The sequence below is a fragment of the Anas acuta genome, chromosome 3 (assembly GCF_963932015.1).
Source record: "Anas acuta chromosome 3, bAnaAcu1.1, whole genome shotgun sequence".
NCBI lineage: Eukaryota > Metazoa > Chordata > Aves > Anseriformes > Anatidae > Anas > Anas acuta.
The window spans coordinates 39939450-39955708 of record NC_088981.1 but is presented as its reverse complement, the minus strand read 5'-3'; the positions used below and the strand labels follow the sequence as shown (position 1 = coordinate 39955708).

General features: G+C 36.1%; 1 protein-coding gene across 8 annotated transcripts in view; it reads left to right on the top strand.

The window, feature by feature from the left end:
- The window catches only part of MTA3 (metastasis associated 1 family member 3), a 155736-nt gene that overhangs the window by 85598 nt on the left and 53879 nt on the right, over nt 1–16259 (top strand). For all 8 annotated transcript variants that reach the window (XM_068676725.1, XM_068676721.1, XM_068676723.1 and 5 more), the window contains 5 exons: nt 329–517; nt 5641–5715; nt 11435–11493; nt 14475–14599; nt 15747–15898. In XM_068676725.1, coding sequence (XP_068532826.1) covers nt 329–517; nt 5641–5715; nt 11435–11493; nt 14475–14599; nt 15747–15898 — 600 coding nt within the window. The remainder of the gene's footprint in view (nt 1–328; nt 518–5640; nt 5716–11434; nt 11494–14474; nt 14600–15746; nt 15899–16259) is intronic.

Sequence of the window (16259 nt, the reverse complement as noted above, 5' to 3'; positions counted from 1 at the left end):
GTTACTTGAAACCAATTTCTACCAATATTTATCCAGAAATGTTTGCTGGTAATGTACGGGAACTAATTGACTAATGCCATTTTTAGTAAGCATTTCATTAAGGCATTTCCTTTCCCAAATTAAGTAATAAACAATTTATTTTCCTTGCGTTCCACAGTGGGAGATCTGTGATAATAAAGATAGATTCTAAATTTAGCATTAGTTAAGGCTTGTTGTATGGTGTACAGAAAATAATACACTGAATTTGTGTTAATTGAAGTGGACTGCTGTCTAATTAAACAAGCTTATTTTTTTATTTATTTTTTTACTCTTTCCTTCTCCACGTTAGTTTCATGCAATGGATACACTGCATAAACACAACTATGATTTGAGCAGTGCCATCAGTGTTCTAGTGCCACTTGGAGGTCCTGTCTTGTGTAGAGACGAAATGGAGGAATGGTCAGCATCAGAAGCTAGTTTATTTGAAGAGGCATTGGAAAAGTACGGGAAGGACTTCAATGACATTCGACAAGACTTTGTAAGTACTGAAGTAGAGTGCTAACATGCTTTTGCATGGGTGAGCATAATTACTTTCTGTAGGTTTGGAAGATTAGCTAAAGGAAAAATTTGCGTAATCGATACATATAAGTAAGATGCATGTACATTTTATACAGATGAGTCAATATTCTTTCTTGTTTGATGCAATTCTTTGGAGAGACGTTGGCAGAAGGTAATCCGTTCAGTGATTCACTACCAGGTAGGGCATCTCATACGCAAAAGTGTTTACAAAGACCTGGATCAGGATGTTTACAAAGACCTAGAAAAGCTCAAGAAGCTTCTCCACAATTTCCAGTGAAATTGATTGTCAGCTACATGCCTGACTCCCATGAGTGTTTTCTGAAACTTTGGGGTTTCCTTCTTTAATTAGTAGAGAGAAATTCATATTCAAATTGCTTTTAAAGTGCACTGCAGTGAGTTACTTTGACATACTAAATATTTTGGCACTTCCAGAAGATGAAGCAAATGTTTTTCAGTACCTTGTAACTACAGTTTTTGGTACTGAAGTGCCAGGCCATAGGACAGCAAAGCTTTAATTTGCTGAATTATTCTGCAGAGTAATGAAATTAGTTCTGAGACTGCTGCTATTGCTATTTATTTGTTTACAATTTTTTTCTCGCATGCTTCTTGCAGAACCTCCTTGATTTCAATGAAAAATATTTCCTCTGTCATTCTAAATTGTTCAAGTTGGTCTTTGTGAAAAGGTTAGGATATGAGCCAGAAGAATTTCATTACTTAAGATTGAAGTTGATTGAAACATTTTCACAACAATTTCATTCTGCCTGACTCCGAGAGTTCAGAGTTGTTTTTTTTTTTTTTCTTTGCAGATGTTACTAATAATCTTTGTAAAAGGAAGGAAGAAATGTGTGGTACAATGTAGAAGTCCTTCCAAGAAGATGTGTGGGAGGGTGGGAGGAGGCTTGGCGCTGAGCTTTAGCTGTCTTTATCTTCACTTTCACAGTTCTGAAATGAAACAGATAATTGAATGAATGTGGGAAGGGAAGGCCATTGTTTTTCTGAAGAACTGACATTTTCACAGGTGTATTATATATGTGTGCTTAATTCCGAGATTCCTAAGGGAGAAAATGTTCAGTGCAATGAGTTCATTGTGTGAAGTTGAAAATTGTATCATGGACAAAATAGCTCTCACATTCAAGAAAATATGAATAGAAAGGAGTAATTTATAGACTTTTACAAGTTGAGTTCTAATACAGCTTGTGACCAAGTAAATCTAAGCCTTGTCTCTGGTATTTATGTAACTTTTTCTGTATAATTGTGAGATGTTGCACGTAGTTAAATTCTGTTGATACTCATACGCTAAATTGATACAGTGGAGTAATCCATTGCAGAAATAGCTGTTGTTTTAGTGTTCAAATGCTAGATATTTGAGTAAGTTCACTAGAAGCTCTTTAAAATGTTCAGTTTTATCTCAGGTAGACTGCTGATAGCTTCCCTCTCTCAGTGAATTTTCCTTCCTTTTTTTCTTGCCCTCCTACCAGAATGAAAGAGATCTAAAGATGGGGTTGCACAGCCTATGAAGGACACATTAATGATGAGTCTGAGTACAGCAGAAATGGATATAGGGCAGTAATCACTTAGAGTCCCTTTTAGCTAAAACAGGGGTGTTGCCAAGCCTTAGTTGCTGGTTTTTTAGCCTTTGGACAAAATAATGTGTCATTTTTAAAGCATTAGAAGAATATCTGTTTTACATTGGTATTGGTAACAGTGTGTACAATCTTTATACAATTCTGTGTAATTTGGAAGCTCTCAATTGTATTAATTATGTAATCTTGTGTGATAACTTAATTTCTCCAAGTCGAAGTTATGTATTCTCACTTGCTGTGTAGTATTCTAAAGCAGTAGAGGTTAAAAACAAGCATCTAGTCTTAAGTAATCATCTAAAACGGTCCTTCAAGATTTAGGTCATGGATATATGAGAAGTTTCTGCACGTTGAGGTAGATGGAAATTTTTAGTGCTTAGCAGTAATTATCCTTGAGAATACATTTATCTGTTACCTGGTATCATCCCTTGTAAGTTACTTTTATGTGTGTTGATAAAACTTGGAGAAAGGAGCCAATGCACTGCTAGCATATGCACTAATTTCCTTAAGCGTCCATTTGGTATCTAATCCTATGCTGTCAGAGATGAAATTTGAACCCAAGCAGTCAGTGCTGTGGTGCCACTGCACAGGCAAGACTGCCATGGAGTGTAGCAGAAAGGGACTGGTAGCACTGTGCCGAAACAGAAGGGTTGTGCAATACCTGCCTGAGTCATTCTGTGCCAGAGGAGTTCTGAATCGGCCCAGATTTGCAAGACACAGCAGCTGCAATTGCAACCCTTATATTACAGTTCTGTAAAGGGCAGGCTCATTTACTTTCCCAGCAATTAGTAAGAACTAGCACTCTTTGACATTCAATGTGCAGCTCAAGCTTTAAGCTATAAACATTAAATATTAGTAAGCAAGATAATTATTATAAATTAAGTGGTGCAAAGGAGTTTACCTTTTTTTAATAGACAGGAGAAGCTCATTTGTTATCAAATTACCATCTAGCCTTTGAATAATCATTTTCATCTGCTGTTGACTCATCAGCTGTTAAAGCAGTTCATTTGCTGAGATTCTGCTGTCTTTAAGAAGCTATGTGAATCCTAATCAACCTAAACTTTTAAATTTAATTGAATTTACTTTGATTTACTTGAATTACTTCACATCCCAGGGTAGTAAAATGGGAGAAGAGTGAATATTTTATATTCTGTAAACATAACTATTTTCCTAATGGTAAGAGACAGCTGTTATGCTTGTTTATTCTTAGTTTTTCATTATCACAATTTTTCACGAACTTGTAACTTTCATGTCTCAAATACCACAGGAAGCACCTTGGGAATCAAACTCAAACTGTTCGTATAAAACAGGAGCTAGATTCTAGTATCAGAAAAGCATGGAAAGAAGTATTAAAGTTAACATATTCGTTTTAAAATAATTTAAATCCTAGGCTTTTCATGCTGGTCTGATCTGAATAGTCCATTTTTACCCTGCAGAAAAACAAAGAAATGGAAAATTCCCTTTCCTTGTTTTTGTTTTGCTGTCATCTTGTTGCTGTTTTTTTTTCCTACAAAAATGTCATGTAGAAGGTCATTTTCATTTCTTTCCATTAGTGTTTAATAAAACCTGGTAATGGGAGTTAAGTTACTCTGTATCTGCTCACAGTTTCTGTGGTAGTTAAGAGCAACTTCAGGACAATTCATGTGCCTCTGCAGTGTTTTGTCGTTTAGGTGTGCAAGTAAACAGAATACAAAAATCTGTGTGTTAAACAGGTTTTCTGAGCTATGACTCAGTGTAAAAAAGATAATGGTTATCCAGTCCAACCACCTTAATTATCTTTCATTAATTGCAGTTACCTATGGAGTGAACAGACATACCGGTGTCATAGTTAAAACAGACAGATGGAAGTATTTTCCGGAGTACTGGTGAACAGTCTGTGGCACAAATGTGTTGATAGGATAAGTGTTGAGGAAGGAAAGTAAATATGGAAAAGTTAAAAAGGACTAGTTAATAATGACAGGTAGTTAGAGTGACAGTTTCATCTGGATGTCAAGAAGTACGTGGACATGCAGACTTGAGAAGCACCGAATGTGTGCAATAGTCACTGGCCTTTACTTGGGCAGGTTTCTTGTATGGCATCATTTACCCGAGAAAGTAAAAGAATTTTAACAAACTGAATTGTGTTGCTATTTACCGCAACATCAGTGTATGCTTTTGTTAGTTAAAAGCAAATAGACAACGTTGCTATTGTTTGGACCAGAGATTGACACACCCTAGTATGTGCTACACTGCCTGAAAAAGAAGGCACAGCTGAGTCTGGACCTGAATCCCAGGTCGTGAAAAGCAGAGGTGGAGCCAAACTCAGTTCCTCCAAGTGTCTGTAAACAAGCCAAGTGTAAAACTGTGAGCACCTGTGTGCTGGCAGAGGCAGCTTGATATATTTTTTCTTCTGTTGCTTTTAAGAACTTGATTAAAGGTTCAGGAACCTTCTCTTTTGGCTTAGTGTGTAGAGCAAATCCTCAGTGCGTAGAGAAAAAAGATTGCAAAGAAGATTCCACACCTGGATTTTCTGGGACTTCGCAAAAAATGATGCTTCTCTCTGGAGAGCTATGAACATTAATATTAATGCATGCTTCCATAAAATACTGTGTATAAAACAGTAATGTGTCTCCAAGTTATGAAGAAAATTGCTTGAATCCTGTATGAGAACTACTAATTCATATTGTAGAGAGAATTTATGGTATTTAATAGATAATTCAGTAGTAATTACAAGTGACTGCTATACTTAATTTTCTCCTCCAGCTTTAGGTTATGATTATGGTTTAACACATTTTTGCTTTACTGTTGCACATGTGCAACCAAAATTGTTATCAAGGTGGTAATATTCAGTTGTTCTGAGCTTGTGCAGAGACTTCTGTGAAATACTTGGTGTCAGTATGACTCTTATTGCTTAAAGTAGAATTTGTCCCTTGCATCCTTTTTGTTTGGTGTTTAGTGGTTGAGTATGCAGAGCTTTTTGCAAAACTGTCAGTGTTGTATGAGCAGCTAAGTTGTTATGGGACTTGAAAAAAATGTGAATTAAATACTATAGCCAGTGTATTTTTTAAAAGCAAAACTATTATGAGACTTGAACACAGTCTTGTAAAGATGATAAATCCTAGTACTAATGTCGTTTTCTATCTGAGGCACTTGACAATAGAGTTGATACTACTTTCTGTGTTTCCTGATGGGCTGGATTCTGGTTTGATCAGTTAGTCTAACCATAACACTTAAATTAAACAAATTACATTTAGCTTTGATGTGCAATACTGCTGTAACTCTGAGTCACTGTTAATTATAAAGAAAGATTGTTTATTATTTGTTTTATTATTTTTGATTGTTTTATTATTTGTGGTGTATACATTTATATGCATATAGATTCCAATGTGGGTATGAAATGCATGCACATTTTAAGAATCGTGTATCAACTATACATAGTTTTAACATGTGTTTAATAAAATGTGAACACTGCAGTTTCTTCACTTGTATACTTCCACTTTAATTTGTAACAAATGTTTTTCAGCTCCCATGGAAGTCGCTGACTAGTATCATTGAATATTATTACATGTGGAAAACTACTGACAGATATGTGCAGCAGGTAATTTAAAGGCTATTTCACCATGAACAAGTCTGCCATGCTCTTATTTAAAAAAAAATAAATAAATCTCAGCTTGTTAAAGATAAAAAAAAAAATTGTGCTCTTCAAAAGAAATGTGGCGGGAGGTGTATGGTAGTATTTTAGGCTGCAGACTGGTGTTTTTGTGCCATTTAGAGGATGTATTGCCAAATCCTGCCTGTTGTACACCATCTAGCTGTGAATAGCTTTTTAAGCCATTTGGATTGAATGCTGGCTTGTAGCAATGTGATTTCTGGTTTTTGCTGTGCTGTGGAAGAAAGAAATGGTCTACAGAGCTGATTCTCTTGGCTGTGAAGCTGCATATGGGCCTGAAGAAAAAGGAAAAACATATCATGTTAAATGTGACTTCTAATGTTATGAACATTTTGTTGATGCTCCATGCTAAAACATTACTTTGGCATTACCAAGATACAAAAACAAAGTTGGGTGCACGTCATGAATGTGTTCATCCTTCTAAATGAATGAGTCCCTCTGGAGCACAAACATCATAAGATGATACTGGATACGCACTTGAAGCAGGTTTAGGCAAAACCAGAGTGTTAGTAATTTTTATATATTGCACTATTTATATATTTACTCCTTGATTTAGATACTGAAAATATTTTAAAATACTCCGTTGTAATTTATGTTTTTACGTTTTAGTTTGTAGCTCATTTACTTGGATAATTAGTAGCAATGTTAAGTACAGCATGTTGAAAATAAATTTTACGCTCTAACGATGACAGCTGTATTGTTAGATGTGTGTTTGGAGTCATTCCAGGCTTCTTTGTTGCAGCGTGTCAGAAAGCTGATTACTTCAGCTTGTTCTGTGGTTTGGTGGCTTTTTGTTTTATTTTGTGTTTGCTTGGGCATTTTAAGGGTATGAAAAGTAAAGAAAAAAGTCTTTTACCACATAGTAGAGTTTTGAATTATCGCTAGGATCTTTTAGTTGTATGGACAATACAAAGACAAAATAACTTGCTCTGTATTGTCTCCATTCATTTCACTTTTTAGCACATTTTGTTTTTTGCACTGTATACATGTATCTTAAAAAGATGTCAGCAAAGATTGGCTGTGCTGTTCCTCAGCTCTTGAGGAACGGGCAACAGAGGATCTTGAAGAATCAGATAAAAAGATTTTATTGAGACTGAAAGCCTAGGAGTAAGGATAAATTGAACTGAAAATTGACTTCTGTCAACACTCTTAGGTTGCTCGGAGACTGATTTTGTTTCCTGTGATTTTTTTTTGAAATACTTGCTCTGGAGTTGTTGGCATAATGCTCTGAGATTCCTTTTCTAACGTTCTGTGGGGCTTCGTTATGATTGTGTTGCTACAACAGTCGAGATGTGTGATGCACTGAGTTTGCGTACCGTTTCATAGGATGAGGTTTTTAGATTCGTGTGCAGGAAAAATATAAAACGCAAAAGGATTTATGGACATCAACAGCCTGAGTGCTCTTATAAAAGTAAGCCTTATTTGTAACTAAATAAAGTTGTAATATCCTAACTCAGGCCATGGCATTATACCATGGGATTTAATGTTCTAGACATGGTCTTTTCAAGGTCATGTGTGATCATCAAAAACAAAAACAGCATAGGCTGAATACTGCATTTCTGTGCAGGTTAACATTTCTGTAATCCTTCCTGACCAGAAACCAGAACTTTGTCCTGACATTGTTAAATTGTTCTGGAATGGTAAAAATAATACAGTTCAGTAAAAAAATATATCTGTAGGGTGGTTTTGTTTTTGTCATTGTCGTCCCCTCCACCACCAGAACAAGCTGTGATGATTGAATGCATTTTAGGGAGAAAATATGTTCAGTAAGAAAGTGGCAATTCTGGAGTCATTCTTCTCTAAATATCATCTTTGAGGGATAGAACAGCTTTGAGGAATGGGGAAAGAAAATGTTAATGTACATTCTTGAATCTTATACATACATAAAATACAGACTTTGAATTCTGTATCAATGTGGTTTAACTTAAAAATTTACCCTTTAACTATCTGTTTATTTCTTTGCGTGAATTAGCTTGTCAGGCATACAAAAGGTTTCCATGTTGTAAGTGCTACGAAATGTTATTCTTGTTTGGTATCTAAATGTGATGACTTAATGGTGATAGAGATACCACTGCCACCTTCAGGGTATGTTCGCTTCAGGTTAAGGTGAAGGGAAATGATAGAGTCATGGAATGGCTCAGGTTGGATGGGACCTTAAAGATCGTATAGCTTCAATCTCCCTGACTTGGGCAGAGATTCCACCCACTAGATCAGGTTGGTCAAGGCCCTGTCCAGCCTGGCCTTGAACACCTCCAGGGATGGGGCATCCACAGGTTCTGTGGGCAATGTGTACCAGCGCCTCACCACCTTCTGAGTGAAGAATTTCCTCCTTATGTCTAAGCTAATTCTCCCATCTTTTTAGTTTAAAACCAATATTCCTTGTCCTATCACTACATGCCCTTGTAAAAAGACCCTCTCCTGCTTGATTTATTACATGAGAATAAATCGAGTTCTTCCACTCCAAGGAGAATATCCTTATAGAGTTGCCAGCTCTGATCAGATCCTCCATTCCTAAGGGTCATGTCCCATGGGATCTCATCCACTAATTCTTTGAACAGCTGGAAGCTGGCTTTTCTGAAGTTCAGGGTCCTGACTTTGCTGCTAGCCAGGCCTGTATTTCTCAAGATCACAAACTCATCCAGGGTGGGGTCACCTCAACCTAGTTTGCCTCCAGTTTTAACCTCTTTAATGAGCTCTTCCGCACCAGTGAGCACCAGGTCCAGTAACGCATCTCTTCTGGTTGCTTTGTCTAATACCTGGACGAGGAAGTTGTCCTCAGTGTACTCCAGGAGTCTCCTGGATTGCTCACTGGAAATAATTACACTGAAGTCCTCTGTCTGTATTGATCCTGTCTAGCAACACTAATTCAGGCCTTCAGTAATACATATTGGTGATACAGCACTTTCCATGGCCGTAGCATGATATAGTGTCTCCGGAAGGTCAGATGACTCATTCCTCTCAGTGCAATGTTTTCAGGTTCCTTGTTTTCTTCTTAAAAATCTGGTTCAATACAAAAGATTTTTAGTAAGACTTCTCAATGGAAAAAGGGAGAACATGTGTAAGGATAACTTTGTTGTAGTACAACAATATTACATTTCCCTCTCATTTATTTATTTCTGTTGTTGAAGATGATACTAACATAGGAAAATGGCCATTCCTCAGGATAGTTATTAGTTGATATTCATAACAAAAGTTTCTGGAAAAAAAAAAACAACAACTGTTTGATTTCAAAGGCAGTTGTTTTAAAAGTAGTACAGCCCAGATGAGAAGCTGGATAGTTTAGGTTGACCTCCTTATAATGCATGCTGTATGACTTGTTTGAAATACTTACTGTGTAAGATCGGAATTACAAAAAATCAGAAAAACATTCTCTCTCCTTTTTACATTGCTCCAGTGATTTATTACTCCTAATACTTTTTCTTTGTACAATGGGACCTGTTTGTTATGAACTTTGTGGAATGCATGTTATCTGTGGACCTGCAGTCATACATGCTTTTTCTGTTTGCAAACAAATTATGTATAGTTGAATATAATATGAAGAGATAAGACAGTTGTGGAAAGCCAGTGACCCGAAGCTTTTAAGAAAGAGGTTGCTGTTGAGAGGAGAGCTTTTCTGCTGGGGCTATAAAGAAAAAATGTGCTCAGACTAAAATCTGCCAGTATATAAGATTGGAACATGCTGTTGCTGTTCTTTCTTCTCATTCTTGTAAAAACTGACCTACAGAGGCAGATCATACAATGTTTGTATTTCTGCCTGTTGAAGGTAATGCAGGGTTGGTGCAGGCTAAAGACTGGAACTGCATCAGACATATCAGTGGAAGTCACTTCTGTAGCTGCAAATACAGCTTGGCATCTGTGAACAGGGAAAAAACTGTTAGGAAAAAAAGCCCATCTTGAAAGTAAATGGAAGAGGACTCTCCTATTGAATAAGAATTAAGGCATGGTGGCGCAGACTGCTTAAGAGTCTATTTATAGTCTCAGATTGCTCCTTGAAGACACAATTTTTGCAAATGAGAGTTATTTATAGTCACAGATTGTGTCTTCAAGGAACAGTATTTGCAAATGAGAGTTATAGTGATGGATGGCACAGAGGCAACTTCCTGAAATGGAAAAGAGCAGTGGTTTACATGAAAAAGCTTACTCAGGCTACTCAGCCAGAAAAGCTGATAAACCCTGTGCCTCACATTGTGATTTTCTCAGAACAGAGTCTTTTGATGATAATTTTCTGAAGGTGAGAAATATTTTTCTGAATTTTAAACCTTGCCAAGATTGGATATCAAAAAATAGGAGTTCAGCGGAGAACTAAAGTAGTGGAAACAAATTGATACTTGAACACCTGGAAAAGAAAGGGGGAGTCTTGGGAGGCAGGGAGATAACGATTTATTATTGCTGGATATCAGTGTCTTCTTTTTCTCCTGTAATAAAATTGACATTGTTTCAAACCCTGTTTTTCATTTTGTTTTCCAAGTGAACAGAAGTAATGTCCTGAATACAGGAAGAGTGGGAAAATACTATTTTTCCTTGATATTTTATTTGGAGGCAAATAACCATTTGCTGAACTCTTTATTTCTTGTGCCAGTGTTGAGAGAATTGTTGTCATTATTTGTATCATGTCGAATCTCCCACTGTTCTCTGGCATCTGCAGTTTGGTTACTGCCTGACATGATGAACAGTAAAGATGAAGAGTAGCGAAACCCTTCCTGAAATCAAAGGACTCCAGTTTTTACCCAAGAAACAGTGACATGTAACTCATGGTTTACAACCACACTGAAGTGTCTTCTGTTAACTTTCAAGGTTTTTTATGCCATTGTTGTTTCAAAGTGTGAGGTTGAAACATCCAAAAGACAATTGTTCTCTAAAGAGTATTCTTTAATAAGTTTCCTGGCAATATGTCAAGGGTAACTTTCATATGCAAAAGTTTTAAGATCATACTGAATAACACTGACTTAAATAAGTTGACAATACCAACCACCTCAAGTGTAATGTAGCAATACTGCCTTGGATGCAACTTGTTTTGAGTTTGTTGCAAATATGAAGAAAGTCGTAACTTAGTACATTCAAAGAATATCTCAGTAGTAGTGCAGCTCTCTTGCTACTGCTGTGTTCTTCTGAGAATCTTAACTTAGCTGTAGCAGGTGTTTAGTTGCTTCTAACAGTCAGTGGACTTTCCTGTTTCATTTCCTTATACTACTTACAAGATACTAGCCATAAGTTTAATAAAGCACACACAAAGTACTGAATTACTTGACTGATGAGGAACTCGTGTGCAATTTCTTACTTATTTTCTACTTTTCCTGTGATGAGGGTTAGACACTATGTCATACATGTTTATTTAGATGCGATTTATATAAATTGTAGTAGTAATTGTTTTGTAGTAGATGTTTTTACAGGCTTGTCATATGCTGAGGCTTGCAAGGTTTATTGGTGAGGACAGTATATTATCATTTCAAACCAATAATAAGAATAGAAAGCTCTGGTTTTCTATGGTTTTCATCTTGTAGATTTCTATACTTTTCTTGGAGGCTCTTGTGGAATCACCAAATAATATACAAATAACTTAAGGATGGATTGTCTGCATTTTTATGAAATTGTATACTTGAAGATAATAAAATGTTTGTGTTAATATATGTGTTAATTTTTCAACTAGAAACGTCTGAAAGCGGCTGAAGCAGAAAGTAAATTGAAACAAGTATACATCCCCACCTAGTGAGTATAACAATAAAGTCATTTTTTGAATAATGTACAGGTAAAACTGTAACATGCAGCAACATGCATGGTATTTTCATAGTCATTCTCTTAATACTTAGTTTTTTAGTATTTTTATAGAGGCAGAATATATACGTACAGAAGTATAATAAGAAAATGCTGCAAATCTTTGTCATAAGTGAAAACCTTGTACTTAATTCAGCCCATTGGCTTTGATCTCCAAACTGTCTGTTCTGGAAAGGTGAGAAGTTGATCAGATGCTACATGGACAGCTCACAAGTGAGGAAGGCCTTGTTGTCTAAAAGCAGTTTTTCTAGAGTAATTGCTTCGGAATCTCTACAGCATAACATTTCATATTTGTGCAAATGCAGTATTTCAAAATAGAAGCTGATGTTAATGTAGTTACATAAATTCAGATACCCATTTTGGTTACAGTTTTAAGGTGTTGATATCCTTTGTTCTTGAGCTTAGAGTCAAAATGTTCTGGCTGTAAATTAAAGGTAGCACACAGCCCAAACTCTTATGTCTTATTAATGAAATCTGTTTTCTTCTGAGAGATTTTTAATTCTAGTTCTTTAGATTTAAACTTGATTCTAGATCTATTTTTCTTAATGAGTAGTTAATAGAAACAAGATATAATCTAATTTCTTCAAGATTACAGTAAGAGATAGGATTACAGAATTATTTTTAAGCTTTCTGTGTCTATATCCACACATACACGTGGATTTACCCATTGATACAAATATTTATATAACACGAGAATACCAAATGAAATACTTCAAAAATCCATTGTTGCCTTTCTGATTACTGGTATAAGTTGGATACAATAAATGTTAATTTACGTATTTCATACAGGCTGTTGTCTCTTAAACAGATTTAATGCAGACTGTTAAATTCAGTCTTTTAACCTCACCTGTAAAGAAATATGAGTGTTAGAAGACAATCTCTAACAAATCACATGTTCTGAAAAAAAAAAACTAATTTAGTGATATTGATAATCCTTGGCATCTGAGAGATGCCAAGAGCTGTATGCTGAAAACTCTGTTATGAGTGTTCACTAACTCTCTTATGGAAGTGGCTGCTTTAGGAAAATTGTTAGGGACTAGCAATTTGTATTGTTTGACAAAACCTGTTCTGAATTACAAGGGGATTTGCCTTCGTTTTGCCATATTAACATTTTTTTTTCCTCCATGTCAAGACAAAATCCATAGTCAATGATATGAGAGGAGGAATTCTTAAGTCTTTGATTAAGTGTGCAATCTAGGGCGCTCATGAGCAAAGGGATTGCTAACACTCTTTGAAGGCTGATTTATTGTATTTAAAGTTTGAGTGGAGTTGATTCTTTGAGTTGAATACCTTTTTGATCTTGGTCATAAGGTATTTCATTTAAAGCAAAGTTCTGTCCTCAATAACCAAAAAGTCCCTTTTCAATTCATTGTTGCTCTGGAAGGTAACTAAGCAACAGATCATAAGGTAAGAGACTTAATGGTTGCTTGATCCCTTCTCTTGTACCCCTAGTCCAGGATACTTCTCTTGAGTATCTTGGGAAGGCACTTGACAAAGATCATTTGCAAGTTGGAAAGGAAGAATCTCTCACTGAGTGTAGTGAAAAAGAGAGAAGGCAGGAGATGGATTTGCTGCTATGGATTTGCAGTAGAAACTTGATATAGCAGAAGATTCTTGTACACCACAAAGGAGTGGTGAAGAAGCAAGGATACCTTATGGCAGGTATCATAGAATGGTTCCATTTGGAAGGGACCAGTTCATCCAATTCCAACCTCCTTGCCATGGGCAGGGACACCTCCCACCAGACCAGGTTGCTGAAAGCCCCATTCAGCCTAGCCTTGAAAACTTCCAGAGGTTGGGCATCAACAGCATCTTGGGGCAACCTGTTGCAGTGCCTTGCCACCCTCATAGTAAAAATATATTCCTAATATCTAATATATTCCTAATATCTAATCTAAACCCACCCTCTTTTAGTTTAAAGCCATTCCCCCTTGTCCTATCACTACACTCACTCCCTGTCCAAGAGTCCCTCCCCAGCTTTCTTGTAGGCCCCCTTTAGGTACCGGAAGATAGATTTGCTGTTGTTGTTTTCTTTTCCCTTTTAGTTAGTCATTTTAGCTAATCTTGTATATATTTTAGGCTACCTTAAGTAGTAAATAATCATCTTAAGAATTATTGAATCTGGCCTTGCGTTGTATTGTGTAGTACAGCTTGTCAGAGTTAAATAACACCAACAAAATCTTTGGGAATACTGTGCTTAACCTGGTGTGGAGTGTGTTCTCTCCAAATTAACTCACCTGTGAAGTCCTGCTTCAGCGAAACATTAGTAGGTAAATCGTAATATAATGTAAAAATAAATAATATAAAATAAAATAAATCCAAGAACAGTTCTTCAGCTTTCCCAAAATGAGTGGTTTGGTGTACAAACCAAGCTGATCCTGATACATGGGTGATCTTTGTCAGTGTTATAGGAAGGACACAGGCATTTACTGCAGTTAGTGGGAAGGTACATACTTCTACTTGAGATACAAGACAGCAGGCCCTCTACTAGTGTGGACAGCTTTATAGCATTACAGGCAATGTTACCACTCTCATATGTTATACTTCACCCAAAGCCCAGCCTCACCACGTAAATCCTTGAAAAGGGGATCTGGAACTCCCTTCTTAAATTCTGTGCTGTCAGGCTTCTTTCAGTCCTTGACCCTGAGACACACTTAGTCTTTAGTAGCTTGCCAAGCAGTTTTGACCATGCAGTACCGTTTTATGAATATTGTAAATTTAAGTATCGAAGCAGCTCTTTACATAGCAAGTCTGTGCTGAAAATGTTGGAGAAGCATAAAAGTTAGTCTTGTGGTTAGAGTAATTTTTATAGATGTTGTCAACACACATCAGAATTCCAGAATTAAATTGTTTTCATGTTGATTAGCTGGTTAGTAAAATCACTTCTGAAAGATGACTTTTTTTTTTTTTTCAAGCAATAAACCAAATCCCAATCAAATATCCAGCAGTAATGGGAAACCTGCTGCAGTCAATGGAGCAATGGGAGCCTCTTACCAGACACAGGCCTCACTAATAGGTCGGGCTTGTGAAAGTTGCTATAGTAAGTAAATTTTTTGTCTATTTTTTGAATAATTCAGGACTTGGGGCTAATTGTAATATACTCTTAAAAACAAATGTATGTAGTTCTGTTTGCAAGCTATAAAGAGGGGATAATTTTTGATGAATTGTGTGCCAGAAATAACTTTAACTTACTGAATGCACTTGTAACTTAATAAAAGATCAGTGTTAAAATATGCTTTATGATTCTTTCTTTAACAATTTAGGAAGTATGGAATGATAAAGTAGTATAATATTATGGAAGTTATATGTTATTCCTTTACCTTTTGGATTCTAAACCCTAATTTATTTTTATTTGTCCTTAAAATTTGTTTGTGTTTTGTTGTTGTTGTTGTCTTGGCTTAGCTGTTGTTGGGTAGGGTGGGGTTGAATTTGTTTTTGTGTTGTTGTTTTTTTTTTTTCCCCTGGTATTTTGTGCAGATATAATAAAATCCAGAACTGGAACAAACTGAAAAGTCGTACCATATAAATGTGCTTTACTTATCATTGAGATGGCTCCCCATGTCTTAAACAGCAATTAAACTGATATTTTTTTTATACAGAAAGTTCCAGTTATATCTATTGTTTTTCAAATTCTATTTTTTTAAAGAATAATTTTCTACTGAAAGGCTAAATTAGTGTTTCCAGCTGAGACTCCACTTGCACAAGGTAAAGGTAGGCATGCATCAAGTCAGTAGGAGATGTGCTTGCCCTTTGCTTATAAAGGATCTTGACTTAGAAGTACTCACTTTGCATATATTGGGTGGAAAAAAAACACAGATCTTAAGCAGTTCTAATAAGTAGCAAGGTCTCTAACAATCCTGTCTTCCAGGTTAAGTTTAGAAATTTGGGGGTGGAGGGAAAGTGAGGTGTTTTTTTTTGTTTGTTTGTTTGTTTTAATTCCTTGGAAGAAAATCTTCTGGTGATACAAGAGTCTATGGTTTGAAAGTAAACAGTGAAGTATTCCAAAGTTTTCATTTGGAGTAGACTTTTGAGGTGCTTTAAGTAATGTTCTCCTTTTCTCTATGTCAAATGGATTAAATATTTATTTAGATACTGCTCTTCAGGAATGCCATTTATTACAGCATTTGAATATACAATACTGAATGTATCATGCCCCAATTTAGCTGTGCTGTTCTTTCCATCCTTAGCTTCACAGTCTCACCAATGGTATTCTTGGGGCCCTCCAAATATGCAGTGTAGATTGTGTGCATCTTGCTGGATTTATTGGAAGAAATATGGTGGCCTGAAAATGCCCACACAGACAGATGAAGATAAAATGTCTTCCAGTCAACCTACAGAGGTAGGATCATCTTCCTAAAACCTTCCTAAAATGAAGCGTGGTGCCTTCTCAATACTGTTGTGATTCAAATATTTAATGGCATGCATTTTACGTATATAAAACGTAACTTATTAATCCTTTTCCTGTTTTAAGTACAGCTGAACAATGTGCAGGTCCTGCCTTGTTGACTTTTGACCAACTCTTAGACAAACGTTCACTCCATACATTTTTGGTGGACAAATGTCATCTTGTCAATTAAGTGGTGTGTTATCTATGAAATGTTAATATGCCTATACAGTGTCTGTACAGTAGAATGGCATTATATAAGTCCATTCAGAGCAGAGCTCTCTGGTCTGTGTTACATCATTTCTTTAATGATGAT